General features: G+C 41.6%; 1 protein-coding gene and 2 pseudogenes across 2 annotated transcripts in view; 1 reads left to right on the top strand and 2 right to left on the bottom strand.

Annotated features, from left to right (window-relative positions):
- Arpc1a (actin related protein 2/3 complex subunit 1A) overlaps positions 1–24834 on the top strand; it is a 31532-nt gene extending 6698 nt beyond the window's left edge. Inside the window, exons 2-10 of one of the 2 annotated variants that reach the window (XM_010642735.3) lie at positions 252–343; positions 2771–2875; positions 9231–9453; positions 11907–12014; positions 15650–15862; positions 18864–18939; positions 19148–19341; positions 21725–21815; positions 24479–24828. In XM_010642735.3, coding sequence (XP_010641037.1) covers positions 280–343; positions 2771–2875; positions 9231–9453; positions 11907–12014; positions 15650–15862; positions 18864–18939; positions 19148–19341; positions 21725–21815; positions 24479–24517 — 1113 coding nt within the window. In that variant the 5' untranslated portion in view covers positions 252–279 and the 3' untranslated portion in view covers positions 24518–24828. Of the gene's footprint in view, positions 1–251; positions 344–2770; positions 2876–9230; positions 9454–11906; positions 12015–15649; positions 15863–18863; positions 18940–19147; positions 19342–21724; positions 21816–24478 lie in introns of those variants that run through there. The other variant, XM_019210476.2, reaches the window with a different exon arrangement.
- On the bottom strand, positions 8102–8202 carry LOC117286600 (annotated as a pseudogene).
- On the bottom strand, positions 12159–13239 carry LOC104875281 (annotated as a pseudogene).
- Positions 24835–27528: the final 2694 nt, after the last annotated feature.

Genomic DNA, 27528 nt, shown 5'->3' with positions numbered 1-27528 from the left:
TGTTTTTTTTTTTTTTTTTTTTTTTTTTTGGTACCGGGATCAAACTCAGGTCCCCTTGCTTTCGAGGCAGGTGGTGGAACCACTGATCTAAATGCCTGGCCTGCTAGCTCTTCTTAAATGACTTAAGTTTTGACATTGAAATTGATTCTTTTTTAATGTTTTATCTATCTCAGAGCATTTCAGGATCCTCAGATAACTTAATATTGGTTGCTTGTTATTTTAAATGCTCTTCTTCCTGTTGCTAATTGCAGCTTCCTGTCCTTTGAAAACACTAAGACTATGTCCCTGCATCAGTTTTTACTAGAGCCAATCACCTGTCATGCCTGGAACAGGGACCGTACCCGTAAGTATGCTCTTAACTTTTCTTCTTGCTTTTGACACCTTTGATACATTTTAGATTCAGTCATTTTCAGGGTTTTTTGTTGTTGTTGTTGTTGTTGTTTTGTACCAGGGATTGAACTCGGGACCTTTCACTTGCAAGGCAGGTGGTGGAAACACTGAGCTAAATCCCCAGCCCATAGGGTTCATGTATTAGAGTGTCATTTGTGAAAAGGACATTAAATGGACTCTTTAATCCAAACGTGATGACACGCGCCTGTAATCCCAGCACTCTGCTAGCCTGAGGCACGAGTATGGAAAGTTTAGACCCAGCCTGGACAGCTTAGTGACTTAAATGACCCCATCCTAAAATAAAAATTAAAAAATGGCTAGAGATGTAGCTCATTGTGAGGGCCCTGAGTTAATCCCCAGTATTGGAAAAAAGAAAATCACCCTTTTAAGATGTATAGTTCAGTGATTTTCAGCATGTTCATAAGGTTCTGCAACAGCCATCACTGCCTAATTTCATAATCCATATTGAGTATCCCTAACCTGAAAGTCCAAAATGGGAATGCTCAGAAATCCAAAACTTTCTGAGCACCATCATAATGCTCCAAAAATTTTTGATTTTGGAACATTTCAGTGTTCTGTATTAGGATACTCAACTGGTAAAGTCTATGCATATATTAAAAAAATCTAACAAAAGTTCAAAATCTGAAACACAAAACACTTCCAGTCCCAAACATTTTTGATATGGAATACCCTAAAGAGAAACTTTGTACCCTTACCACTAGTAGCCACTCTGAATCTTCCCCTAAATCTCTGCCCTAGGCAACCAGTAATTCTTTTTCTTCTCTTTCTTCTTTTTTTCTCTTCTTTCTTGTTCTTCTTCTTCGTCGTCTACCTCTTCTTCCCTCTTATGCTTCCTTTTTGTTGTTGCTGTTGTTTTTTGAGACAAGATCTCACTATGTAGTTCAGGCTAGCTTGAACTCAGTATGTAGCTCAGGCTGGCTTTGAAGTCAGTATGTAGCTCAGGCTGGCTTTGAACTCATGGCGATCCTCCTGCCTCAGCCTCCCAAGAGCTTGGCTTTTATAGGCATGTAGTACCACGCTCGGCTGAAGCACAAAAGTTTTTAATTTTGAAAAAATCCAATTTATGTATTATTTCCTTTTGTTTATATTTTTGCTATTGTATCGAGGAAACCAGTACCTAATCCAGGTTCATAAAAATGTGTGCCTCTATGTACCTAAGAGTCCTATCTGAAATCAGTCTCAGGCACCGAGGGGAAAGATCCATTTCTCATGAGAAATTAGAGACATTTATAGCTAAGTGAATGCACATTGAGGCCATACTCTTAAGTGAAATAAATTGGACACACATGTGTAAATACCAAATAGGTTCTCTGGTGTGAAAGACTAAAAGTGTAAATAAGGATTAAATGTATAATTGATATGGTGAAATAGGAAGAAGAGATCTAAAGGAATAGGGGAAGTGAGAGGAATAGGGGAAAGCAAAGAAGGAAAAATAAATATGAAAAAGGAAAAACATGGAAACGTCTTTGTAAATAGGGAAGGGTGGAGTGGGGTGAAGGGAGGGCAGGGGAGTAGGGAAAAATATAAGAATCAAGATACGCCATGTAAAAGTACATGATCCTAGTGATGAATGTAACTATATTATATACCTAAAATGTACCAATAAACTTAATGGGGAAAAAAAAAAAGATCCATTTCTCATAACAATATTTTGGATTGGTCCAGAAGATTTGAAAACAGAATTTTGTTTGCAACTTATATCAGCTTTATTGTATCATCACTTTTCTTTTTTCTTTTCTTTTTTATGGTAGTGGGACCCCAGGTGCAAGGACCCCAGGACCTTGCACATGCTAGACAAGTACTGTACCACAAAGCCCCATCTCTAGCCCTTATATTGGCTTTATTGTAAAGCAAAACTTGGATAATAGTTCATCAGCAAAATCAGAATTTTTTGATACACTATTGGTTCCAACTCAGGAATACTCATTGTGGGCCGGGTGTGATGGCGCACACCTGTAATCCCAGCACTCGGGAGGCTGAGGCAGGAGGATCACTGTGAGTTCGAGACCAGCCTGGACTACACAGTGAGTTCCAGGTCAGTCTCAACTACATAGTGAGACCCTGTCTCAAAAAAAACGCAAACAAACTCATTGTGCCCGCACACTAATAATAAAGAAATTCTTTGAGGGTTAATACAGGAGCCACTGTTTTCAAACAATTTGTTTTTTTTTTAGTACTGGGGATTGAATTCAGGACTTTGCCCTTGCAAGACAGGCAACAGTGCCACTGAGCTAAATCCCCAGCCCTCAAACACCTTTTTTATTCCTTCTATCTTTGTCAAATGCCAACTGTGGCATCCCTTTGTTTGGTGATAGTTTCAAAATGAAGTGTTAACAGTTACACTGACTTCTTTCTCCAGAGATTGCCCTTAGCCCCAATAATCATGAAGTTCACATCTATAAGAAGAACGGGAGCCAGTGGGTGAAAGCTCATGAACTCAAGGAGCACAATGGACACATCACAGGTAATGGGAGGAGGGTCTGGGCTTGGTGTGTGTTTGCAAAAGACATGTTCTTCTGTTTAAGTGAAGACCCCAATTCAAGTGGGTGGTAACCTTCAGAGCTGTGTAGCATTTGGTGATTTTGCTTTAGAAAATTTGAGAAAAATACCATAATAATGACTTGAGTGTAGGATGTGTTTTGGCCTGGCTGGTATGGAGCACAGTATGATGTGAAGTGCACCAAACTGTGAGGAGTAGAAGAGAGACAGGCAATGAAAACTGGAGCATGTGAACTTGCAGGCAGAGTGATGGCGTGAGCCAGCAGTCATCCGAGGGGTTGTATATAGCCGTGTCTCTCAGAGTTTCCTTTGTATTGTTTTTTGGACCAAGAAAGATTTTCTAAAACATTGAATAGAAACAGGAGTAATGTAACAAACACTTGTACCAGATTATCTGTCACCATGATTAACTATACTTTTTTCCTGAATTAGGAAAATCATTTTACTTGTACTAGGAAAGTGTGTGTGTGTGTGTGTGTGTGTGTGTGTGTGTGTGTTATTGGGAATTGAATCTAGCGGCTTCATGCTGAGCTACATCCTAGGCCCATTTATTTTTTATTTTGAGACAGTGTCTTGCTAAGTTGCTAGATTGTCCAGGGTGGGCTTATACTTAAAATTCTCCTGCCTCAGCCTCCCAGAGTTGTGGGATTGCAGGCATGTACCACTATGCCTAGCTGTTTTTGTTTTGAGACAAGGTCTCACTATGTAGTTCAGACTGCCCTGGAACTCATCGTGTAGCCCAGGCTGGTCTTGAACTCATAGCAATCCTCCTGCCTCAGCCTCCCGAGTGCTGGGATTACAGGCGTGAGCCACCACACCCGGCTGTAGTTTTTTTCTGTACTAGGAAATTTGAGGAAAAAAGTCATGAAAATAGGGAATACTATTCCAGTTTATGGTAAAGTCTCCCCTTTCTCACTAGTAGTCCTTTTCCTTTTTTTTTCTCACTGGTAGTCCTTTTCTGCTTTCCCAGAAGGTTGTCATTTGCTATTATATCATCCCAGTTAATATTCAATACATACATATTTATATATTCATAAACAATCTTTAGTGCTATTGGCTAATGTTTTAAAATTCTACCTGAGTGGCATCATTCATCTTCTGCAGCTTGCTTTTGGACTTGACATTGTTTCTAAAATTGTATCTATGTTGGTGTGTCTTGTTCAGATTTACTTTTTAATTTCTAGTTAGCATTTCACATGTCTGTTATTTATCTTTTCCTCTACTTAGGTTGTTTCCAGTTCCTTGTATTATGCTCGAGCATCTCTATACATATCTGTCGGTAGGTGGTAGACTTTGCTCTACCATCGCCTTTTCTCTAGGTATCATTAGATTGTCTGAGTTCTTCCCCTGCCCATGTATGGGAGTGCTGCCTTTCCTTATTCCACTGGTCAGGCCCTCTGAGAATGAAAGACACTGTTTCTGTAAATTATATGCCCCTAAGTAAAGAAAGATTTAGCATATTTTCAGATGTGTACCAGCTGTCTTTTTTATGATGTTCCAATTTCTAACTTCAGACCACTTTTTTACTGAGTTTTTGTCTTTTTCTTGTTGATTTGTAGAACTGGATTTTATGTTTTTGTTTCGAAGGAGGGTCTCAATATAGTTCAAGATGCTCTTGAACTCAACTGTGTAGCTCAGGCTGGGCCTGAACTTATGGCAATCTTCCTGCCGAGCCAGGCTTATATTTACTTTTGTCTTTGACAAAAGCTTCTAATGAATAGATGAATAGAGGTGACAAGCAGAATAGTGCTAAATTTTATTAAGCAAGAATCAAAGGAGAAGCAGGAATAAGAGGTTAAAAATGGAGAACATTTTATGAAATATTTATAATTTAGTAAACCAAATTTAGATGCCAGATTTTAAGAGCATTTGTTGCTTTGTTTGGTGATGTCTGTTTTTGTTTAAACCCATTTTCACTTACTGAACTATTCAGAGAGGACTCTTTTTCTTTGGTCTTTACTACCATGTTTTTTTTCATCCTGTTTCCTGACAGAGTAGTTGACTGAGCATCTTGCTTTGAACAGTTTGGATGAGCTGATCGAACCTGCTCCTGGGCTAAGACTGTACCTCTGGTAAAGCACTTGCCTCTCATATGCCAAGCCCTAGGTTCGATCACTAGCACTGTACAAACATAACAAAAAACATATTCACAGTTTTCCAAGAACAAATTTCCCACTGCTATCTTGGGCTTTCTGTCTCCTCAAAATGACATTTTCATTTAAGCAGGACTTATTATAGGTATATTTTTCTCTTATACGGACCCTGGTAACACTGCTTACCTTAAAGATAGCCTTGCCCTTAGCCAGGCATGGTGGCTCACGCCTGTAATCCCAGCACTCGAGAGGCTGAAGCAGAAGGATTTCCACAAGTTCCAGGCTAGCCTGGACTACACAGTGAGTTCAAGACCACCTGAATTGCATAACAAGATCCTGTCTCAAAAGAAAAAAAATATCCTTGCCTGAATCAAACAGAAATGTAGCATGTTTTGACATTCTACTTCCTTTAGAAGTTGTCCAGTATTCCTCAGTAAAACTTGTAGCAAGGCATGGTATGTATAGGCACATACTTAAATAATCCCAGTACTCTGGTAGGCTGAGGCAGGGTCACAAGTTCCAACTCAGATTGGGCAACATACTGTAGCACTTAGCAAGACCTTGTAAAAAATTAGAAAAGGGTTGGGGAAATACTCAGTGCAAAAGCCTTGGATTAATCCCCAAAACTACTTTCCTCCCCAAAACAAAAACTTGACTTATGACCGCCTTTCTTACATTTGCCAATGATTTATATGTGATGCTCTCGAAGACTGGGAGCCAAGCTTTATTACCAAAGCACCAAAGACAGTGTTTCTATTTTTGTTGCTATTGCTTTCCCATCACCTTATTTCTCTTAATTCTGGCCTATTTTCTTTAAATCCCTTGCTAGTGGCTTTATGGCCTAAGAATGACACTCATATCTTACATTGGAATTTTAGCATTAAGAACCACTTTTAAATGAAAAAAGGCTGGCCAGGGATTTAGCTCAGTGGCACCACATCTGCCTTGCAAGGGCAAGGTCCTGAGTTTGATCCCTGGTATTGCCAAGAAAATTAAAAAATTTAAAAAATAAATTGAGAAAAGGCCACTATGAAAGAACAACGAATAGCCAAAATGTGAAATATACATTTTTATGTCCTATTTCTTTCCTCTTCTCTTTTGGAGTTTTTTGAACTTGGTTCTGTTTTCTATGTACAGACTCCAATGGCATTTTTTTTTAGATCTGAAAGACACTGTTTTTCGCTTATCTGGACCCTCTTCTTAAGGTCTCATAAACTGTAGGATTCATGGAGTTCACTTCAAAGCTGGCAGTGGAGAGAGTAGGACAACTGTTAGCAATATGGGCCTGTGTCCTTAAGTGATCTTACACATAGCAGCCCACACATCCCAGCGAGTCATAGGTACTGCACATACATGAAGGAGAGGATTGGGTAGGGTGGTGTGTGAACACCAGCTCACCAGTTTATCACAAATATTTTCAAACATTGTGTCCTATTGTCAAAAGCCTTGAAATAGAGTCAGGAGAACATTCATAAAAATTACATTTTGTATCCTACTTCTGAGAATTTGTCATAGGCAAATAATTTTAATCAGATAAAAACATTCATGTGCCCTGAATATTTAAAAATGTTGTTTTATTTTTTTATAAAAAGGAATGTCATTTTCTTCAGGTTCTTTATTTTATTCTTAAAACAAATCTCACCCAAATGTATAGTATATAGAACATTGTAAGTTTGAGTTCATTTAGGAAACCTGAAATACTAACAGTGAATATATTTTTAGGCAATCATTTAACTGATAGTGAATGTTCTAAGTTAGTGGTTAACTTTGAAGTTGTTTGATAAATAGCAGAGAGTGAATTTTACGTGTAGCTGTGTGATAACTGCTGGCAGAGGCCCCCTTTATTGGCAAACATTATAATGAAATTTTTAAAAAATGATCTTTTTAGGGCTGGGGATTTAGCTCAGTGGTTCCGCTGCCTGCCTTGCAATCACAAGGACTCAAGTTTGATCCCTGGTACCAAAAAAAAAAGGAAATCAGAGACAAAAGTACTATTAGGGGCTGGGGATTTAGCTCAGTGGTTCTGCTGCCTGCCTTGCAAGCACAAGGTCCCGAGTTCAATCCTTGGTACCAAAAAGAAAAAAGAACCCCAAAATGACCTTTTTGATGATGTTAAAATTTCAGTATTGTAGAGTTTTTAAAAATCAGATGTTTTATCTCATAAAAATTAAGCAATTTGAAAATACTTCAAAAACCCTAACATATCCCTAATTTTAAAAACAGAAATAAAATATTCTGAATTAGACCAGGCTTGATATCTTTTTGTTGTTATTAGAAACAGGTTATGGACATAATTATGTTTCACTGTATAGCACAGGCCGGCCTCAAATTTGCAGTCTTTTTATCTCCTATATTAGCCTCCTGAGAGCTGGGATTATAGGTTTATGTCACTACACCCAGCCTTGGTTTTTTGTTTTTCTTTTTTTGTTGCTGTTTTTGTCTTTTTTGGTTTTTTTGAGACAGGGTCTTGCTATGTAGTTCAGACTGGCCTTGAACTCATTATGTAGTCCAGGCCAAACTCAAAAGTGATCCTCCTGCCTCAGCCTCTGGAGTGGTAGGATTATAATAGGAGTACATCACCATACCCAGCCTGTTTGGTACCCTTTTTTTTTTTCTTTTTATTGAGTTTATTGGTACATTTTAGGTATACAGTACAGTTACATTCATTATTGGGATCTTGTACCTTTACATGACAGGTCTTGGTTCTCATTTTTCCCCTTACCCCTGCCCTTCCTTTACTCCTTCCTCCCCTCCCCATTTACAAACACTCTATTTCCATTTTTTCATTTTCTCATATTTTTTTCCTCTACCTTATTCCCTTTCCCCTACCCTTCCACTTTCCCTACACCTTTAGCCCTTTTCTTCCTATTTCACATTGTTAACTATCTCATTAGGATCTTGTGTAGTTATAGTTTTTCACACTAGAGAAACTATTTGGTATTTACACGTGTGACTTATTTATTTCACTTAGGAGTATATCCTCAAAATGTATCCATTTTCCTATAAATGAATCTAATTTCTCATTCTTTATGGCTGAGTAGTGTTCCATTTTATAGAAAAACCACATCTTCTTTATCCAGTTTCCAACTGATAGGCAAAAAAATATGGAATGCTTCACAAATTTGTGTCATCCTTGTGCAGGGGCCATGCTAATCTTCTCTGTATCGTTCTAATTTTAGTATATGTGCTGCTGAAGCGAGCCTGTTTTGGTACCTTTTAAATGAGTGAATTTCGCATGATACATCCAGTAAATAAAAGTAAGAAAAAATTGATTTAAAATGAAAATTATATTTAAGTACAGTATCACAAAACCATATTCCTTTTTTTTTTTTTTTTTTTTTTTTTTTTTTTTTTTTTGGTTTTTTGAGACAGGGTCTCACTATGTAGTTGAGACTGACCTGGAACTCACTATGTAGCCCAGGCTGGTCTCGAACTCATGGTGATCCTCCTGCCTCAGCCTCCTGAGTGCTGGGATTACAGGTGTGCGCCACCATGCCCAGCTTACAAAACCATATTCTAAAATCTATAAATTATGGCAACCATGATAAGATCAGTGTTCTGAAATAAAGTGTGCTATTTTTTTTAATTGGAGAAAATATTTGTCATGAAAATTCATAAGTTTTAGAACAGAAATGCCAGGCACAATGGCACATGCCTGTAATTCCAGCACTCAGGAAACTGAGGTAGGAGGATCACTGCAAGTTTGAGTCCATCCTAGGCTACTTGGTGAGTTGGAGGCCAGCCTGAACTATACGGAAAGACCCTGTAAAAAAAAAAAAAAAAAAAAAAAAAAAAAGCAAGGAAGAAAGGTGTATGGACATAAAGAATAGGGGCAGGGTTTGAACATGTTTCTTTGTGGTGTTTGTCTCATAATGATGTGTGATTGCTTTTATGGTTAAAAATAAAATTTAATAAAGAGGACTGTAAAATTATCCTGTAAGAATGGTTTTAAAATTATAGTAGCATTGGTGGTACATGCTACTACAGGTGCAATCCCCTGTACCACCAAGAAAACCCAAACCATTTCTGCTTTACCTGGCTTCATGGGGGATCCTGAGTCCTGGAGACTGCAGGGAAACATCCTTGCTTTTCCTTGAGGTAAGGGCCATAGATGGGGAAGGACTTGGAAGAAGTCTACCTCTATTCCTGCCACAGCTGGCACTCACCTGCTGTATGCAGTCAGTTGTCCTTGACAAGATGGAGCTGTGACCCACATCACACTTGCAGGTATTGACTGGGCTCCCAAGAGCGACCGCATTGTCACTTGTGGAGCTGACCGCAATGCCTACGTCTGGAGTCAGAAAGATGGTGTCTGGAAGCCAACCTTGGTGATCCTGAGGATTAACCGCGCAGCCACTTTTGTGAAGTGGTCACCTCTAGAGAACAAATTTGCTGTGGGAAGTGGAGCACGACTCATTTCCGTTTGTTACTTCGAGTCTGAAAATGATTGGTGAGCAACCTCTTTTGAGAAATTCTTTTGTTTCTCTCTAGAATTTCCATTTGGACTCCTGAGGCACAGTGGGAAGGCTGAACTAGTGGTTTTCCTCATCTGGAGATTTTGGGGTTTCTCCCCTGGAATTCTTTTTCCTGAGTATTTCCTTGCATGTACACCTTCAGTCAAATCTCCATCTTTTTCTTACTAATGTAGATTTGTTGTTTCCAAGTTCTACAATATGCCAAACAAACAATGTAGACTGTTCTCTCCTCACTTGATATGACCCAAATTGCTCTTTCTCTGTTCTTTTATATAAATCATAAGCTTGAGAAAGTCTCAGAGCTCTGAGGAATTTTTTTCCCCCTCATTCTGTGTATTCACTTAAATATCTAGGATTTTTACACCTAGCACAGTTCTCCTTTTAAGCTTACTTGCTGACCAACCTGTGTCTTCGGTTAATATTTTACTTATTTAAACTTTTGAAGTAAAAATTTACCAGAATCTTAGAGACTGTTGTCCTTTTTATTTGTTTGTTAATAAGTCACTTGTAGCTGAGCTAATCAAAACAGAGAGATTACTTTTATGGATAATACTCCTTCCTACTTATTTTGATGAGAAATAGCCCTATTCTACCTGGTGCATATCCAGAATGAATGATAAATACCCTTCACTGTAGAATTGTCATTTGGTAAGAAACTGGCAATGTGTTATTTCTATTAAAAATGGCATAGTACACATTTCTTTTAGTAGGGGTACTGTTTACTGGAATGGTGCAAGGAAAGATGATCATGTTACATTTGTCACTTAGTAAAACCTCAAAAATTTTTTATTCTTTAGAAAGAAAGTCTGAATTTACAAGGCTAGTGGTATAGTTCAGAGGTAGAATGCTTGTTTAGCATGCACAAGGCCCTGGATTCAATCCCCAACACTGTCTAAAAAAAAGAAGAAAGTCTGAATTTGCCACAAGACTGAATTATGATGTGTATTTTTCTTTAAAGTAAGTACGAAAAATAAGACTAACAATGTTGCAAACTAAAAATCATTTGGAAGGTTCATGGTACTAAGTATATAAAAAATTGAACTTCAAAACTGGGTGTGGTGGCACACACCTGTAATCCCAGCACTGAGGAAGCTGAGGCAGGAAGATTGTAATGAGTTAGAGGCCAGCCTCGGCTATGTAGTGAGTTTGAGGGCAGACTGAAATACATAGTGAGACCCTGTCTCAACAACAACAAAAATAACTTAACTTCATTAACATTCCTATATGCCTGAACTCTGTGTCAGGGATTAAAATTCGTATAGGAAGGAGACTTCCTCCTAGATAAGCTTCAACCACAGTAATTGCTTATATTTTTATTCATTGAGATAGAGTCTCAAATATAGGTAAAATGGACTATACTATGGTATAAACAGTATCATATTGAACAAGTTTTTTGTTTTGTCTTTTGAGACAAAAGACTACAAATGTATTCCAGGCTGGCTTGGAACTCAGGATCCTCCTGCCTCAGCCTCCCTAGTGCTGGGATAACAGCCATGGGCCAGCACACTCTGCCTGAATAAGTTACACCTTCAGGGCAGTGTTTTTAGCTAAAGAACAGTTTGTTGCGAACTTTAAGAACACCACTCAGAAGCCTGTTAGTGATATGAGCTGCTCATTATTTTACTTGCCACTCTTTTCCTTATTTGAAAAGGAAAACTGCATTAAAACAATTCAGTTCTTTTTCAAGATGAAGTTTTTCAGATAGGTTTCCAAGAAGTATTCTGTAGAAAAGTCAATTCAGCATTCAAGGAAAGGCATTTGGCTCAATATTAATCTTTCAACACTTGAATAACCAGATGTAATTGGTTTTTAAACAGCAATTTTGGAGCAAAAATTGAATTAGTTAAGCAAAAATAATGACTGATCATCGACACAATTTTTTTGTTTTTTTTTTTTTTTTTTTTGGCAGTATCAGAGATTGAACTCAGGACCTTATACTTGTCATGCAGGGCAGCGTCACTGAGCTATATCCCCGGCCTCAAATAATCCTTTTAGAAATCAATAGCAAATTAGTTAGAGCCTAATCTCCTGGAAAAATTTCTTCTAATTTCTCGGTGTGATTTTTCTGAGGAAAAAAAGAATAAAAAGGATTTGTAGCTTCATGGAGACTTGTAAAGTCTCATCACCCAAAATGGAATAACAAAATTGAATCACTGAATATTTACAGTAAACATCAAAGTAACTTCAGAGTTCTGTTTTTATCCCAAAGGTTAACACAACACACATTACCTGTGACCTGAGTGTCATTGGACAGAACAGAGTTAATCAGATTCTTTGTGAACTTCAGAAGTGCACCTTCTGTGTGGCAGGAGACTTGTGGCCACTGTGTGAATTGTGCGAATGTTAACACCTGACACACATTTGTAGCTCAATTGCGGATTGTCACTTGATGTGCAGATAAACTAAAATAATTTCCTTTCTCTTATAGGTGGGTAAGCAAGCACATTAAAAAGCCAATTCGCTCTACGGTCCTCAGCTTGGATTGGCATCCCAACAATGTTTTGTTGGCAGCAGGATCATGTGACTTCAAATGCAGGTGAGAACAAATGAGAATTCCCAGACTTGAACTGGTTTTTTTTTTTAATGAGCTGTAACCCCTTTTATTTTCTCTGTTTAAAATCAAAATAAACATCAACTCTGTTATACACTAACATCTCCAAAGTACATTATTTGTACAAGAGAAGGACTAGGAACAAAAACGTGTTGACAGAGATCCAAACACAGGTGAGAGTGCCTCACACTGCTTTCCGATGGTACTCAGGAGGGACCACTTCATAATCACTGGCACTAAACAAAGTTGCTGAATTCTTCTCCAGATACTTGAGGAAATCATGAAGATAATTCAGTAATAAAGCAAGGCTTTTCTCATCCAAGAGGTGTATAGGCCAAGATTGCTCCAATTTCTACAAATAATCTCAGTAGATGTGGTGCTCCGTACACCTGGGACAGGGGTGCATTTGGGTGACCAGCAAGAATCTCAGCATACTGTGGTCTTAAATTTGTAGAGGAGCTGAATGCCCAGCATCACATTGAAATATTCTTTTATCCTTGCTACATCCTCATTGGCAGCACTCCTTATTATCTGTATTTCCTCGAGATTTCTTATAATTTGCACAGTACTCTAGGATGAAATCCACATTCTTCTTGGCAGGAAGGTAAAAGAGCTGTTTCACTCTGGTAATTAAGTTCCAGTCATCAGTAAGCCACAGTTTTAGCTCTTCAGGGATCTTTACTTTAACTTCAACTCTGTGCATAAATGTTTCTTCATTTTCAACAGTAGGATCTCCCTAGCCCCTCTTCTTCTGAGGAGGCTGAGGTGTCTCACTAGTACTGCCACCATCCCCATTACCAGGCAGGGTTTGTTTGTTCTTTTTTTGTTTTCACTTCAGCATTTTTCTGTTGCAGACCAGATGTCTTCTTTCCTGGAGCAGCCCCTCTCACCGTTCCTTCTGCATGTTGCTCCTGATGGGCTTTTTGAAGTTCTCTCTGTTTCCATAGATTGGTGTCCACATATTTTGAGTACTCTGCTTTCTCGAACCCATTCATCCCAATTTTTATTCCAACCACTGTAATGTATAAAGTATTTTACTTGTTTGTCCTTTATGGCAACCTTTATACACTTTGCTTCATAAAGAAGAGGCCCATGAAAGCACAGTACTCATTTACCCTCCTGGAACTTGAGCTTCGGGTCCTGCGTGGGCACCATTTTTAAGTGATTTGCTGTCCTCCTACCACCCCTGACTATCACTTCCTACTCTCTACCCCACTTGAGTTGACATCAGATGCGCCATCAGGCATAGCCGCTCTGCATCCTAGGCCTGATTTGCCAGAGCTCGTACACCTCACAGCACTGCAACTGCTGCCAGCCCTTGAGCTGTTTTTTGTTTGTCCTATTAGTAGCTTTCTTGTTGTTGAGACATAGTACCTGACACCCATAACTTAAAGGAGAATTATAATTCGGCTCACAGTTCAGGGGATTCATTGCATGGTTGACTGGCTTCAAGGAAGAAACATAATGGTGGAAGGAAGCTGCTCACCTCATGGCAGCCAGGAAGCAGAGAGAGAAAGGGGCCGGGGAGAGAGATACACCCTCAAAAGGCACACCCCTGATGATACACCTCTTCCAGCCTCATATTTAGCTATGAACTCATCAATGGATTAATCCACTGATGAATAAGTGTGCACATGATCCACTCACCTTACAGAAGTCCCACTTCTAAATACATGAGATTTCAGGGGACATCCTAGATCCAAACCACAGCAGTCCTTCAACAGATATTTGTAAGGGTTAGTGATTGAAGGAGTTAAGTGTGTAAGTCACCTGAGCTGTGGAAATAGACTGAAAGTGGGGTAAGGGGGAGATGCAGAGCAGAGCCAAAGAAGTCTTCCTTAGGAAGGATACCCATGGTGTCAAGTTGGTGTGTGTTGCTGTCTCTGTCAGTCTTCTCTCAGCTTGTCTTTCTAGACTACAGCATTATTCCTCATTTTGTATTCCCGGCAGTGGACTCTATGAATTCCAGAGTGAAACTAAGATTAACCAAACATAGCTAAACAATGCACTGCTGAGCTATTATTGTGCTGTCCTTTTGCATTAAAGCTTTTTATTTGTTGTTATTAGTACAAGGATAAAAGAACATAGCCACTTTGCTAAGAGCTTTAAAGATCATACCATGTAATTGCTTTTTTAAAATGTTCCTTATCAAGAAGCTTTTTCTCCTTAGCTAAAAGAAAAGCAAATAATTGTTGCTTCATACAGACTCTCTGGAGGGTGGGAATTGGGATGCACCTTTTTTCAGTAGCTGTGTGGAAATTTTCTGGGAACTCTGCCTAGTACTTTAGATTCAGGAGTACCCAAGATTTGAAAAAAAGATGTGTGTTTACCTGCAAGGAAGGGGTGATGGTAATATCAAGGCACTTTATTTGTCTCAATTTTTGTTGTTTGTAATCTGTTACCCAGAGTCATCCTGACTCTTTTATTAAATAGAAGTATGTAGCACTAAACTGTACCACCTCATTCTTGTGATGCATCTAAAAATCTGGTTGTGAAAATAAGGTTGCAATTCTGTTTAATAATGTCCACCAAAAGGAAAGGAAAACAACAGAAGGGAAAGGAAGGACAAGGAAAGGAATACCAATTTCTGTAAATAGACATTTCTTTGACCTACAGGTCTGTGGCATGGGTGTGTTCCATTCACACTGTCAAATTGGAAGCTCAGATCTGCCATTTCTGTCTTAGTCTCTCAAGCAGTTGCTTTTGCAGTGCAGATTTAAAGCCTCCCACATAGAGATAACAGCACTGGCTTTTAGCTCTCTGATACCCTACATCTTCCAGAGCTCCTGCTGCCATTGTCATTTGGGGCTGGGGTAGGGGATTCCCCAGTTCTTTTAGGAGGTCTTTAGGTAGGTTCAGAAGTTCCCTGGAGAGGAAATTACAAATTAGAAATAGCATTAGAATGGAAAAAGATAGATGTCCCTCTTGGTCCCTTCCCCATTCTAATTATATGCTAAAATATCTCAATGAATTAGAAAAAGACTAACAAATTTGGCTATGAAAGACCCATCTTCATCTCAGACCCTTCTGCACAAAGACTGGGTAGTGGGCCTGAGATTCAGGGGAAGTCAGCCTGTCACCTAGGCAGTGCTGCAGGGCCTTTCCTCCCACAACTCCTCCAGCCTTCCCTTAGGGTGTCTATGCCTGTAAATGGGTTAATATCATTGGCTTGTTGGAAGCTGGCAAGTAGTTTCATCTCCTGCCATTGACTGCATAGCTTCCTGCAGTATTGTGTTGAGAGTCTTGGTGAAATAGACAAGAAAGAAAGCTATGGTCATTTCAGTGCAAGGTCTGATTTGGGCAAGAAGTAGGTAGAGCAGCAGGGTCTCCCCAGGATGTGCAGTCCATGAGAGAAGTGCATTGTATTATTACCTCTGAACATGGCCCTAGGGCCTGGCACCTGTGGCTCCGTGGGAATCTGCTGCTTACCAGACTTGAGTTGGCCTGTGGGCAGCCCTTTGAATCACTCCGTGTCTTGAGAGGTTTGTGTATCTGAACCTGTCCATTGTGTTTTGTTTTTTCCACCCATCTTCCTTGTGTTCTGCATTACCTTACAGTAGCTGTGTGTGGCATTTATTTTCATTTGCTTCTTCCTTCTCTCCCTGCCCTTTAAACTCCAGAGTGTTTTCTGCCTACATTAAAGAAGTGGATGAAAAGCCAGCCAGTACGCCCTGGGGCAGCAAGATGCCTTTTGGCCAGCTGATGTCAGAGTTCGGTGGTAGTGGCACTGGTGGCTGGGTCCATGGTGTCAGCTTCTCTGCCAGTGGGAGCCGCTTGGCCTGGGTCAGCCATGACAGCACTGTTTCTGTTGCTGATGCCTCAAAAAGTGTGCAGTGAGTATTTGTGTTTTGTTTGGAAGGTGGGGACTGGCTTGGAATCTCTCACCATCCAGGCTGAGGCTACCTTTTCCTGGGTATAAATACAGGATGTGAATATAAAAACCCCAACTGAACCACAAGTAACACTTCAAGTTACAGACCATATTTAAATGATCCATTTGGAATATTTTTTTCTTTGTTTTTTTCCCCCCCTGTGGTACTAAGAATTTAACCCACAGTCTTGTGTGTGCTACGAAAACATTCTTACCATTGGGCTACATCTTCAGTCCTTTTTTATTTTGAGACAAGGTTTCACTAAGTTGCCCAGGCGAGCCTTCTTTCTCAGCCTTCTGAATAATTGGGACTACAGGCATGGGCCACCACACTGAGCTCTGTTTGGGACATTGTAAGAGTTAGGTCTTCGTTCCAGAAATGTTTCTTTTTTTGCAATACAGGGGATCAAACTCAGGACCTTGTACAGGCAGGTGTGGCGCCACTGAGCCTCAGCTCTGGCCCTCCAGAAATGTTTTTTAATGGGATTAGTGGTAGTGTTCCCTTTGATGAACCTCCTGATTTGCTACTGGTATGTTCTGAGTTCTTACATCACACAAGTGTCTCCAGGCTTTAAGTTAAGTAGGAAATACATTCTTCCTTTGTGTAGTGAGTGAGTAATGCCCCTTCATGCCACTTCTGGTATCTGCTGGAAGAACTGGAGTTGTGATGACTCATTTGTGAGTGAGGGGCCTACTTAGTCTTAAAGCACTTTGGCAGACATCAGAATTCATATTTACTTAGTAAGTGTTTGTGGAAGAGAGATTAGAATCCCTTTCCTCTTATGAGTCTTTGGTCTTTCCTGGTGTGTCCTTCTCCCTTTGCAGTTCAGGGTAGCTCACTGTCAGCAGTCACAAGACTCGCAGGCCTGTGATGGAGACTCAGTCCTGCTGAGTGACCCTGCTCTCTCTGAGGCACAGTGGCAGTGAAACATGACACTAAAGAGATAAAACAAATATGGTGGGTTTAAATTTTTAGAAAAATGGAGTACCAGGATCTAACTCTGGTCCTTGCGCTTGCAAGGCAGGCGGCGGAACCACTGAGCTAAATCCCCGGCCCTTTTTTTTTTTTCTTAACTGGATTTAATATGGGGTTTAATTTCATGTTTTTATATATATATTTTTTTGTTTCATGGGTTTTTTGAGACAGAGTCTTACTATAGAGTTCAGGCTAGCCTTGAACTCAATGTGTAGCCCAGGCTAGCCTTGAGGTCTCAACAATCCTTGGGGAAATGATGGGATTATAAGCATATGCCACCACACCCACCAAGTTTTGTTTTTTTAAAGATATACTCACCCCCATTATAAGTATATTCTTCCATGTTCTTTCTTTTTTTCTTCTTCATTATTGTGGGTTGAAACCACAGCTTCATGTATGCTAGGTAAGCATTTTACCACTGAGTCATTTTTTTACTTTATTTTGAGACAAGGTCTTACTAAATAGCCCAGGCTGATCTCAAAGTTACAATTCTCCTGCCTCAGCCTCCAGAGTAGTTAGGATTATAGCTCACACCACCAAACCCAGGTTCCAAAAGATTTCTATAAGTAGGCATGTATTTATCATTTTATTTTTAACACAATGGAATTATGTTCTACAATTTGTGCAGTAATTTGTCTTTTGACATTCAGTAATATTTAGATGCCAGAGTTGATTATATACATTCTATTGTAATATAGTAAGTTTTTGCAAATGTTTATTACAAATCTCTACCTAAGCCAGGTGTGGTGAGCGTGCTTGTAATCCTAGCACTCAGGAAGCCAAAGCACAGTTCAAGATTAGCCTGGGCTACGTGAGCTCAGGGCTGGCCTGCATTATGTAGCCTGACCTTGTCTCAAAAAAACAAAACAAGCCAGGAATGATGGTACATGCCTGTAATCCCAGCACTCTGGCGGCTGAGGCAGGAAGATTGCTGTGAGTTCGAGGCTAGGCTGAACTATATAGCATGACCCTGTCTCACAAAATTAAAAATTAATAAAAACAAGTCCCTATCTACCCTCATATTGACTTATTATTTGCCTTTTCCAGACCTGTCAGATTATATGCTCCATCCTTCCTCTTCTCTAACATTAATATTTCCTATAGTAAAAGTCAAGACTATCACAGTAAAGGCTTAAGACAATGTATTAGTTTCTCTCTCTCTCTCTTTTTTTTTTTTTTTTTGTGGTATTGGGGATCAAACTCAGGACCTTGCACTTGGAAAGCAGGCAGTGGCACTACTGAGCTAAATCCCCAGCCTGATGTGTTAGTTTTTTTAACATATTCATAACAGGGCCAGGAGCAGAGGTCTCCCCCCACACACTCTGTGTCACACGCTCTTCTCTCTCTCTCTCTCTCTCTCTCTCTCTCTCTCTCTCTCTCTTTCTCTCTTTCTCTCTCTCTTTCACACATACACACACACACAATTTGAGGGGGTAGCTCTGCTTCTTACTCCAGGGCCTGACTCTCGATAAACGTCTATGTGGTGCCAGCCTTCCAGCAGCCCTGGTGAACACAGGTGTTTCCTCCTTTAGAGTGAGCACAGTGACAGTGTGCACTCTGGCAGGGAGGAGGGAAAACAGGCCATGTTAGGCTGAAGTGGTTCAGAAAGCCTGACAGAGATCTGATTAGAGCTGAGCCTCATTATCTGGAATGGACTTGGATAAACAAAAGGCTCAGAACCAGCTCCCAGGGTGGAAGGACATGGGGTTAGAGGCCTCAGTGTCTTATTCTTTGTAGTATGGGGTTTCAAACCCAAGGCCTTGCACTCTATGCAAGAGCTGAACTGCTGAAGCCACACCCCCAGCCCAAAGGCATCTATTTTGGAGGTCATGTTGAGGTCACCTCATGCTTGAGATTCCTGCATGGAGAGGTCAGGGGCTCCTTTTGAGTGAAGCCGCTGTGAGAATGGGTCCTTTGTTGTCTTCTGAGTCTATAAAGAAGTTCATGGTATGATTCTGCTCAGTGTGACAAATGTTCTTGTGTTCAGGGTCTCCACTCTGAAAACTGAATTCCTGCCCCTCCTGAGTGTGTCATTTGTCTCCGAAAACAGTGTTGTGGCTGCTGTAAGTATTTCTTTCCATTCTTCCTTGTGATGCTGTGTGTCCCCAGCCCAGGACAATAAGTGCTCTGTGGCCAGCACAGAGGAAAGCATATTTAGAGAAGAAACAGCTATCTTGGAGGAGTAAGGGACACCTATGGTGGTGAACACTGTGCTGAGGATTGGGCAAGTGGGTACCTGTCCCTTCAGCACTGACTATCATCTTATTTCAGGGCCATGACTGTTGTCCGATGCTCTTTAACTACGATGACCGTGGCTGCTTGACCTTTGTCTCCAAGCTTGACATTCCAAAACAGAGCATCCAGCGCAACATGTCTGCCATGGAACGGTTCCGCAACATGGACAAGAGGGCCACAACTGAGGACCGCAATACAGCCTTGGAGACCCTGCACCAGAATAGCATCACGTAGGTACCACTAGCCACCTGGGCGCCCTGGACTCCTCAGGGCCATCTGTACAGAAGTCATTAGATAGCTGCCAAGCTCTTCTCAGCTCATGACAGAGCTGCCACCACCTAATCATTCTGTCCCTTGGGGTGTGGATGGCACAAGGCATTCCCCAGCAGGAGTGTGGATCCTGTAGACTATGCGGTGAGGAACCTGCTGGGCAGCTTCTTCCTGGACTCATTTTCTCAGCAACTCTATTGAAAACAGGAGTGTGGGGCCGGGGGAATTTAGCTTAGTGGTTCCTACACCTACTTCGCAAGCAGAAGGTCCTGAGTTCGATCCCTGGTACCAAAAAAGAAAGAAAGAAGAAGAAGAAAACAGGAGTGTGTTCCTCTGCAAGTGAGGACAGGAAGGAAGTGTTCCAATCATAGATGTGAGAAATGTGCATAAGCAAGATCCTTGATTTATAGAAACAGAATTTCTTAGCATCATGACAGATGAGAGGTCTCTTGGCTGATTTTTCACCATGAATATGTGATTATAAAAGACAGCAGAAGCCAGGCATGGTGGCTTATGCCTATAATCCAGCACTCTGGGAGGAAAGACTGAGGCTGGAGAATCACAATTTTGAGCCCAGCCTGGGCAACTTAGCAAGATCCTGTCTCAAGACCAAATAAATAAATTTAAAAAGACAGTAGAACTATGTTTTGTCCAATAAGTTTGATTTTTAATCAGAAGGAGAAATGTTCTGTATTCTTGGTATTGCAAATTATCATGTTCCAAATGGGGTACTATAATATTTTCTTTTTTTTTTACTAGACCCTTTAGGTTACTTTTTTTTATTTTTGTACCAGAGATCAAATTTGGGCCCTTGCACTTGTAAGGCAGGCACCGAACCACTGAGCTAAATCCCCAGCCCTGACTAGAACTTTTATATCAAGACACTTTTGTTGTGTTGATGGTGAGAGGAATAATGAAAACCCCTAGACTTTAGGAGAATTTTTTGTTTTGTTTTTTCTTTTTTTGTTTGTTTTTGTTTATTTGCAGTACAAGGGATTGAACTCAGGACCTTGTGTTTGTGAGGCAGGCGCGGTGCCACTGAGCTAAATCCCTGGCCCTGTTTGTTTTGTTTTTTTGAGACAGAGTCTTAGTTTGTAGTTCAGTCTGGCCTTGAATTCACTGTGTAGCCCAAGCTGGCCTTGAATTTGTGGTGATCCTCCTGCCTCAGCCTCCTGAGTGCTGGCACTACAGGAATGTGTCACCATGCTTGGCTAGGAGAATTAAGATTAAATGCAGGTTTTGCTTTTCTTCAAATACAGTGGAAGAGGCAGCAGTACTTAAGTAGGCTGAAAATGTCTGTGTTCTGTTAAAAATCAAGAACTGGCAGAGGAATTTAACTTTTTCCCTATCCTCTTCCAGATTACTTTTGAATTTTCTCTCAGGTTTCTCTGCAGACTTTGTGTGTCAGGAGGAAGCAGCTCTCATTGCCTCTCTTGAAACTTTTAGGTGAAGAATAAAAAGACAGTCTTACAGATCAGATATTCTACTTTTATTTGAAGAAATCCAGGTTTTCTCTAGAGCAGTATCCGAAGACTTTTCCTTTGCAGGACCAACCTGTAAACATTTTAAGCTCTCGGGGGCCAGATGGTCTCTGTCACAACCACCCCAGTCTCCCACCCTCATGCACACAGCCCTGGATGGTACAGTGAACTGGCTGTATTCTAACAAAACTTCATGACCCTGAAATTTGAATTTCTCATCATTTTTTACATTATGAGAGACTAGCCTTCCCTAAAGGGATGAATTCTAGGTACTTCAAATGTTTTAGAAAAATAATAATACTGTCTGAAGTAGGGAGTTGATTTTTTTGAAAGTTGTCCAAGTAATTAGGCTGAGACAGGCTGTTTCCTTCATTTGTCCTTGCTTTGCCTGGCTGGGGGCCTGTCTGCCTGCTGCTAACACAGGAGATTCGTTTTAGATGTGAGGAGGGTACCTGGCTTTATGCTCTGGCTGTGCTAGGGATAATCTGGGAGGTTTGTTTGGAGTCACTTGGGTTTCAGTCATTCTGTAGTCAGTGTCAGTGGTTTAAAAAACAAAAATCCATTTTCTTCTTTGCTGCGGTTCTGCCCATGACCTGCTCCCAAACATTTGCACACTGTAGGCTGGATCATCCCTGCTTCTCAAAATCATTCAAATTCATGCAGGCTCATAACTTTGTCCGCTTTTCAGTTGTGTCTGACCTGGACATTGGATAGTAAAATGCTTTTGGGTATTTTCTAAGTCAGATTGCTACAACCCAATATTGATGGACAAGTTAATATTCCAGGGGCTTTATGTAATGGTCCTTAGGTTTCCACCATAGCCATTACAGTAAATATAATTCTTGTTTCTGCTTTTTTTCAGTCAAGTGTCTATTTATGAGGTGGACAAGCAAGATTGTCGCAAATTTTGCACTACTGGCATCGATGGAGCCATGACAATTTGGGATTTCAAGGTATTTCTGCCTTTCAGAACAAAGCTCGTTGGGGATCAAACTCCCCAGGAAGAACCTCTATCTCTATTCCCCTGCTCACTCCCATACCACCAACTACCTACTGGGGATTAAACCCACAGCCTTTGTACTGAGCTGCATCCCCAGTACTTTTTTATTTTATTTTTGAGACAGGGTTGCCTAGACTGGGCTTGCACTGCACTTGTGATTCTCCTGCTTGAGCCTCCCAGAATGCAGAGATTACAGGTATAGGCCATCCCTGGCTGTGTCTCTCCTTTCTTGAGACATAGCGTCTGCTCCAATGCTGCGTTATAGATCCTTAGATGTCATTTGTTCACTGAGGAGCACTGGAGTGGTGTTGTAGAAGCTCAAATCTCCCTATGTGGCTGTAATATATGATTTACACTAATTAGTAAATATTAAATCCTTGCTAGGCCTTGTGCTGGCACCAAAGATATGGAGGTGAAGAGGTGTTTGGGGGACGTCTTCGGTAGAAGAGAGCTGGGGTGGCAGGCTGCGAGGGTTCCAAAAGAGGAGCCAGGGCCTGGTGTGGTGGCACATGCCTGCAGTCCCAGCACTCTGTAAGGCTGAGGCAGGAGGATCACAAGTTCAAGCCCAGCTTGGGCAGATTAATAACTTAGAACTCAAAACAAAAAAGGACTATGGACATAGCATGGTGCGAAGGCCCTGGGTTCAATCCCCAGTACTGAAGAAAAGAAAGAAAAGCCAGGGCCCCTGTTCTTAGTAGAGTCATATGGGGGTGTGCTCTGGGGAGGAGGTTGACCCTGAGCCACAGGGTGGATGAGAAGGGGTGAGGTGATAAGTGAGAGAAGCAGAGGAGTGTTCCCCACTATCGTCTGCAGACCAGCCACGGGCTCCCAAGTGCACCCTGTACTCTCAGGCCCTGCCAGGGGCACAGGTCCTACTGAGGTACTGGCCATATCTAGAGAAGAGGGCACAGCGTGCCTGGGATAGGAAGTAGGGCTACATCTGCAGACAGGCTTCAGGGAAAGGCTGCAGCCTCAGATGGGCGGGTGAGGCTGGCCTACACAGGGTGTCTGAGGGCTGGGCAGGGACTGCTGGGGCTGGGAGCTCCCCCAGCAGTGGGGTGGCTGAGAGCAGCCTGGGGGGCGGGTGGAGGGGATGACAGGGAGACACTGAGGAGGCCGAGTGGAAGGACACAGTGGCAAGGAGGACAAACCCAAAGGACTTTGCATCATCCAGTTGGGTTTAGTGGACAGTAGGTGAAACAGGGAACCCTGGAGGGAGAGCAAGGGTGAGAGAAAGATGGCTCCTGCATGTGGCTCTACAAGTGACCTCTCATCAACCTCCAAGAAACAGTACAGCCTCACAGTGTGGCAGTGATGTCTGATTCACCCCACATACCTTGGTGCAGTACTTAATATAGAAAAGCCTGCAAAATAGCCTTTGGAGAACATATTGCCCTGCTCCTTTCTTCCCTCTGTACCTTCTGTCCTGGCCTTTCTGCTCCTGTGTCACTTTCACCAGTGGTCAGTTCCGGGCTGGCCCTTTATTCTTTGATCCCTTCAGCCAACAGCTCCTTTCCTCTCTACATAAGTATAGAAGCCCTGGTGCGTTTTCTCTTTAATCTGTGTACCTGCTGTGTGCAAGCACTCAGCATGCTGCAGTGTGGCCTGTACTCAGGCAGGGCCTGGAAAGAGGCCAGGTACAGATGCATAGTCAGCCTGCACAGATGGGAGAGTTTTGTGCCTTAAGGACACAGCTGGGTATGGTGGTATGCAGTTGTAATCCTAGTGCTCAAGGAAGCTGAGGCAGGAGGATCATAAATTCAGGCCAGTGTGGGCAACTTTGTGACTTAGTGAGACTGTATCTCAAAACATAAAAAGGATTTAATTCAGTGGTACCATACCTGCCTCACAAGTGCAAGGTCCTAAGTTCGATCCCTGGTACCAAAAAAAACAGGACTGGGGATATTCGGTGCAAAGGCTCTGGGTTCATTGGAGGGCATGTATGTCTTGCTAGAATTATTTAAATCTTTAAGTGTTTTTACTTAAGCTTATAGTAAATGAGGGAAAATTTGTTACTTTTCAAAAATATGGTTTTTTTGTTTTGTTTTTTTTTTGGTACCGGGGATTGAACTCGGGTCCTTGCGCTTGGAAGGCAGGCCACCGAATCAAAAATATGTTTATAAAAAAACTATTGTAATGTAACAAACAAAATTCTGCAAAATTTTGTTGCTAAATTCTTGAGAATTTTGAGACTAGTTTCTTTTAGTAATTGCCTCGGAGAGTTCCTATTTTTGGCAGGATTGTCAGAGGAATTCAGGACTTGGCCAGCCAGGCGTGGTGGCGCACGCCTGTAATCCTAGCACCCAGGAGGCTGAGGCAAGAGGATTGCCACAAGTTCAAGGCCAGCCTGGGCTACATACTACATAGTATGTCTTAAAAAAAAAAACCATGTCTCAAAAAAACCATGGAAGTGAGACATGGGCCAAGAGTCTGTGGGCATGGCAAAAGGGTCAGGGGCATCTGGACCCAGAAGGCTCTCAGAGGTGGAGGGGTTGGGGTGGGGGATGGTGAGGCACCTCCCAGGGCCACAGGGTTTGTAAAGTGATGTGTGTTGGGCAGCGGGGAGACACTGGATGTACAGTCTCTGGGAATGACCCGTCTTCCTGCTTTTCCAAGACCTTAGAGTCTTCAATCCAGGGCCTCCGAATAATGTGAAGCTGAGTGACCCTGCCATCCAGCATGAGAACGGCGGCTGAGTGCGGCCCTGCCATTCGCATGACGGTGAGGAAAGCCAGCCCAGGAAACACTGTAACACAACCGCACAAATATTGTGTTTTTGTTTGAATATAATTGGTGAAAGTGTTGGTTTTTAAAAAAGCAGCAGTGGTTTGGTTTTGTTTTTGCGATTTCATTCCATTCTTGACCAAAGCTTTTCTTTAAGTAGTTTATTATGGAATTGCTACACTAACTTAAGGAAGGGGTGAAGGAGGTATGTAAATTGTCTGCTAAAAAATTAAATAAAAATGCTGAATGTTTTTGGTTCTGTTTCCTTATACTATTTCCATCTTTAGTAGAAAAATAAGAATAAAGCCTTTTTTAGATAAAATTTTAGTTAGGTCAGCCTTTAATTGAAAATAAACATTTGCTATGGAGGAGATCATTTATTGAACACATTGGGTTAATATTATGAGGTATGATCAAAATACAATGTGAATATATAAATAAAGAAATGGCATTGGCTGGGAATTTAGCTCAGTGGTTCTGTTGCTTGCCTCCAAAATTCAATCCCTGGTACCAAAAAAGAAAAAGAAATGGCAGGACCGAGGATTTAGTTCAGTGGTGCCACGCCTGCACAAGGTCCTGAGTTTTGAGTCCCAATACAAAAAAAAAAAAAAAAAAACGCATTACAGTAAAGTCAGGCCTGATTGGTGCATGCCTGCAATCCCAGCACTGGAAAGCTAAGACAGAAGGATATCTTTGAATTTGAATTGGAGGCCAGGCTGGGCTACGTACTGAGTTCAAGGCCAATCTGAACTACACAGTGAGACCCTGTCTCAAAAAACAAAACAAAACCAATAAGCCCAGAGATTTTTTTTAGAGAAACAGTGTACTCTATGAAAGAATCAACAAGAAAACAAAATTACTTATTTTGGCTGCAAAACAACCAAACAAAAACCCAGTGCCACATAGTTGTTTTGGTTTTTTAATTCACCAGTTCTCATGCATCCCTGTCCCAGCAGCCAGAGTCCCTGAGTACTGTCCAGCCCTCCAAATCTGAGGTTATGCATCCATAGGGTCAGTATCCACAAAGATTCTTGAAAAAGTTGTTTCCATCCATGGTGGGCCACATATAAAAGTGGTCTTATTAGATTATAATGAAACAAAACTTCTGTTGTCTAGTGACACTGGAAGTTATAAGGTCAGAGTATGGTGCATTATTCACATGTTGTATTTACATGTGGTGTAAACAGAATGACAGTGCCAGTTGTGTAAATATAAAGCACATATAATTGTGTACAGTGCATAATATATGATAGTGACAATAAATGACACTGGTTTATGTATTTACTGTACTTACACTTCTTACCTTTTTCTCTTTTGTTGAGACGGTCTCGTTATGTGGTCCAGGTTGGCCTTGAAATTACTGTGTAGCCCAGGCTGGCCTTGAACTCTTGGCAGTCCTTGAGCTCTTGGCAATCCCAAGTGCTGGGATTACAGGTGTGTGCCAGCATGCCAGGCACTTCTATCATTATTAGCATGTACTCCTGCTTATTAAAAACTTTGTATTACACCACAGTGCACTGGGTTACTCCAGCAGCAGCTTCCTCAGCCTTGTATCTGCTCCATCTCTTGACTGCACCACAGGCCTTGTGCAGTGATAGGTCTTCACCACCAAGTTTGTGTCATTACACATTCTGGTGCCTGCACAACACGAAAATCCCTGCAAGTCATTTTTCAGAATGTGTTCCTATCCTTAAGTGACACACAGCTGTACATCTTGCTGTGGGTTGTGATAAAAAATATTTTGAACTAGGCGTAGTGTCACATGCCTTAATCCTAGCACTCGGCAGGTGGAGGCAGGAGGATCCCTCCTCAGTTCAAGGCCAGCCTGGGCTATATAGTGAGTTCAAATTTAACCTGAAATGCATAGCGAGACCTGTCTCAAGAAAAAAAAAAGTTTGAAAGCTACAAAAGTAAACCAAAGTCAAGAACATGAGGGTCCCTAAGGAAAGGTGGTTAGCCAGGACTTACTTACTTGCGGCAGTCATGCCATGTGTGGGTACCAAGGTAAGCACTTGAAAGCACTGACTCATGACAACCCTAAAGGGTTGAACAACTGCCACATTTTATAGGTAACAAACATCAAGTTCAGGGAGGGTACTGGCCCATCTCCAGAACCCCAGATGGTAACCACTGAGCATGTTCCCCATGAGTAAAGGCTAGGGAGTGAAGATGCCACAGGAATGGCCCAGCTGTGGATGGTGTCACTGAACTGACTCAAGGGAAATACCTCTACAGGACCTTGAGGAATATGAATTTCACTGTAGGCCTGAATTTCTCAATTGCACTCACATAATGCTCTTGGGCTGTTGAACTCCAGAGGTAGTGTGCAAGCGCAGGACCCCATCAGAACACTGGGATAGGATGTGGAATGTTGAACATGTTCTGCCCTCAGGGCTTTGGCCACCTTTGTCACTTTGGCTGGGGCACAAGGTTTCTCCTGCTTCTCTCCTGCTAACAATTGTCAGGTGGTAAAGATCCCTAATCTCCAGAAGAGGGACCCCTGGTCCCTGGTATGGGCAAGAAACATGCTGGGGAAGGCTTGAGTTCCTGGTCTCCACTGCTGGCCTGCTGTCATCCTAGGGTCCAGAGGCTAAGGTAGGTCAGGGGCAGACCCTGTGAGAACCCAGAGAGAGGGTGTTCTCGCCCTGGCTCCAGGCTGCATTCCTTGGAAACCTGAGATCCAGAAAAGAAGGGAGTGTAACTTCTTCATTCCAGGGCACTGCCTGCAGATTCCGGGAAGACTCAGAAAGTTGTCCAAGAGGTTCTGAGAACTTCAGATGAGATTCCTCCATCCTTGCACTAAACCCCAAGGAGCTAGGCTCCACTTCAGGCTTAGAAAACCAACCCCTTGGGGGAGCCATTTCAAATGATGCCTCCATCTGCCCCATCACTTTATCAGGTTTGCTGCCTCATGCTTTGGCCAGTAAGGGGGTAGGGCAGTG

This window comes from Fukomys damarensis, unplaced genomic scaffold (assembly GCF_012274545.1).
Source record: "Fukomys damarensis isolate Sample0158 unplaced genomic scaffold, DMR_v1.0_HiC HiC_scaffold_17, whole genome shotgun sequence".
Classification (NCBI taxonomy): Eukaryota; Metazoa; Chordata; class Mammalia; order Rodentia; family Bathyergidae; genus Fukomys; species Fukomys damarensis.
Note: the sequence above shows the minus strand (reverse complement) of the source record. Positions and strands in the feature narration are given on the sequence as shown.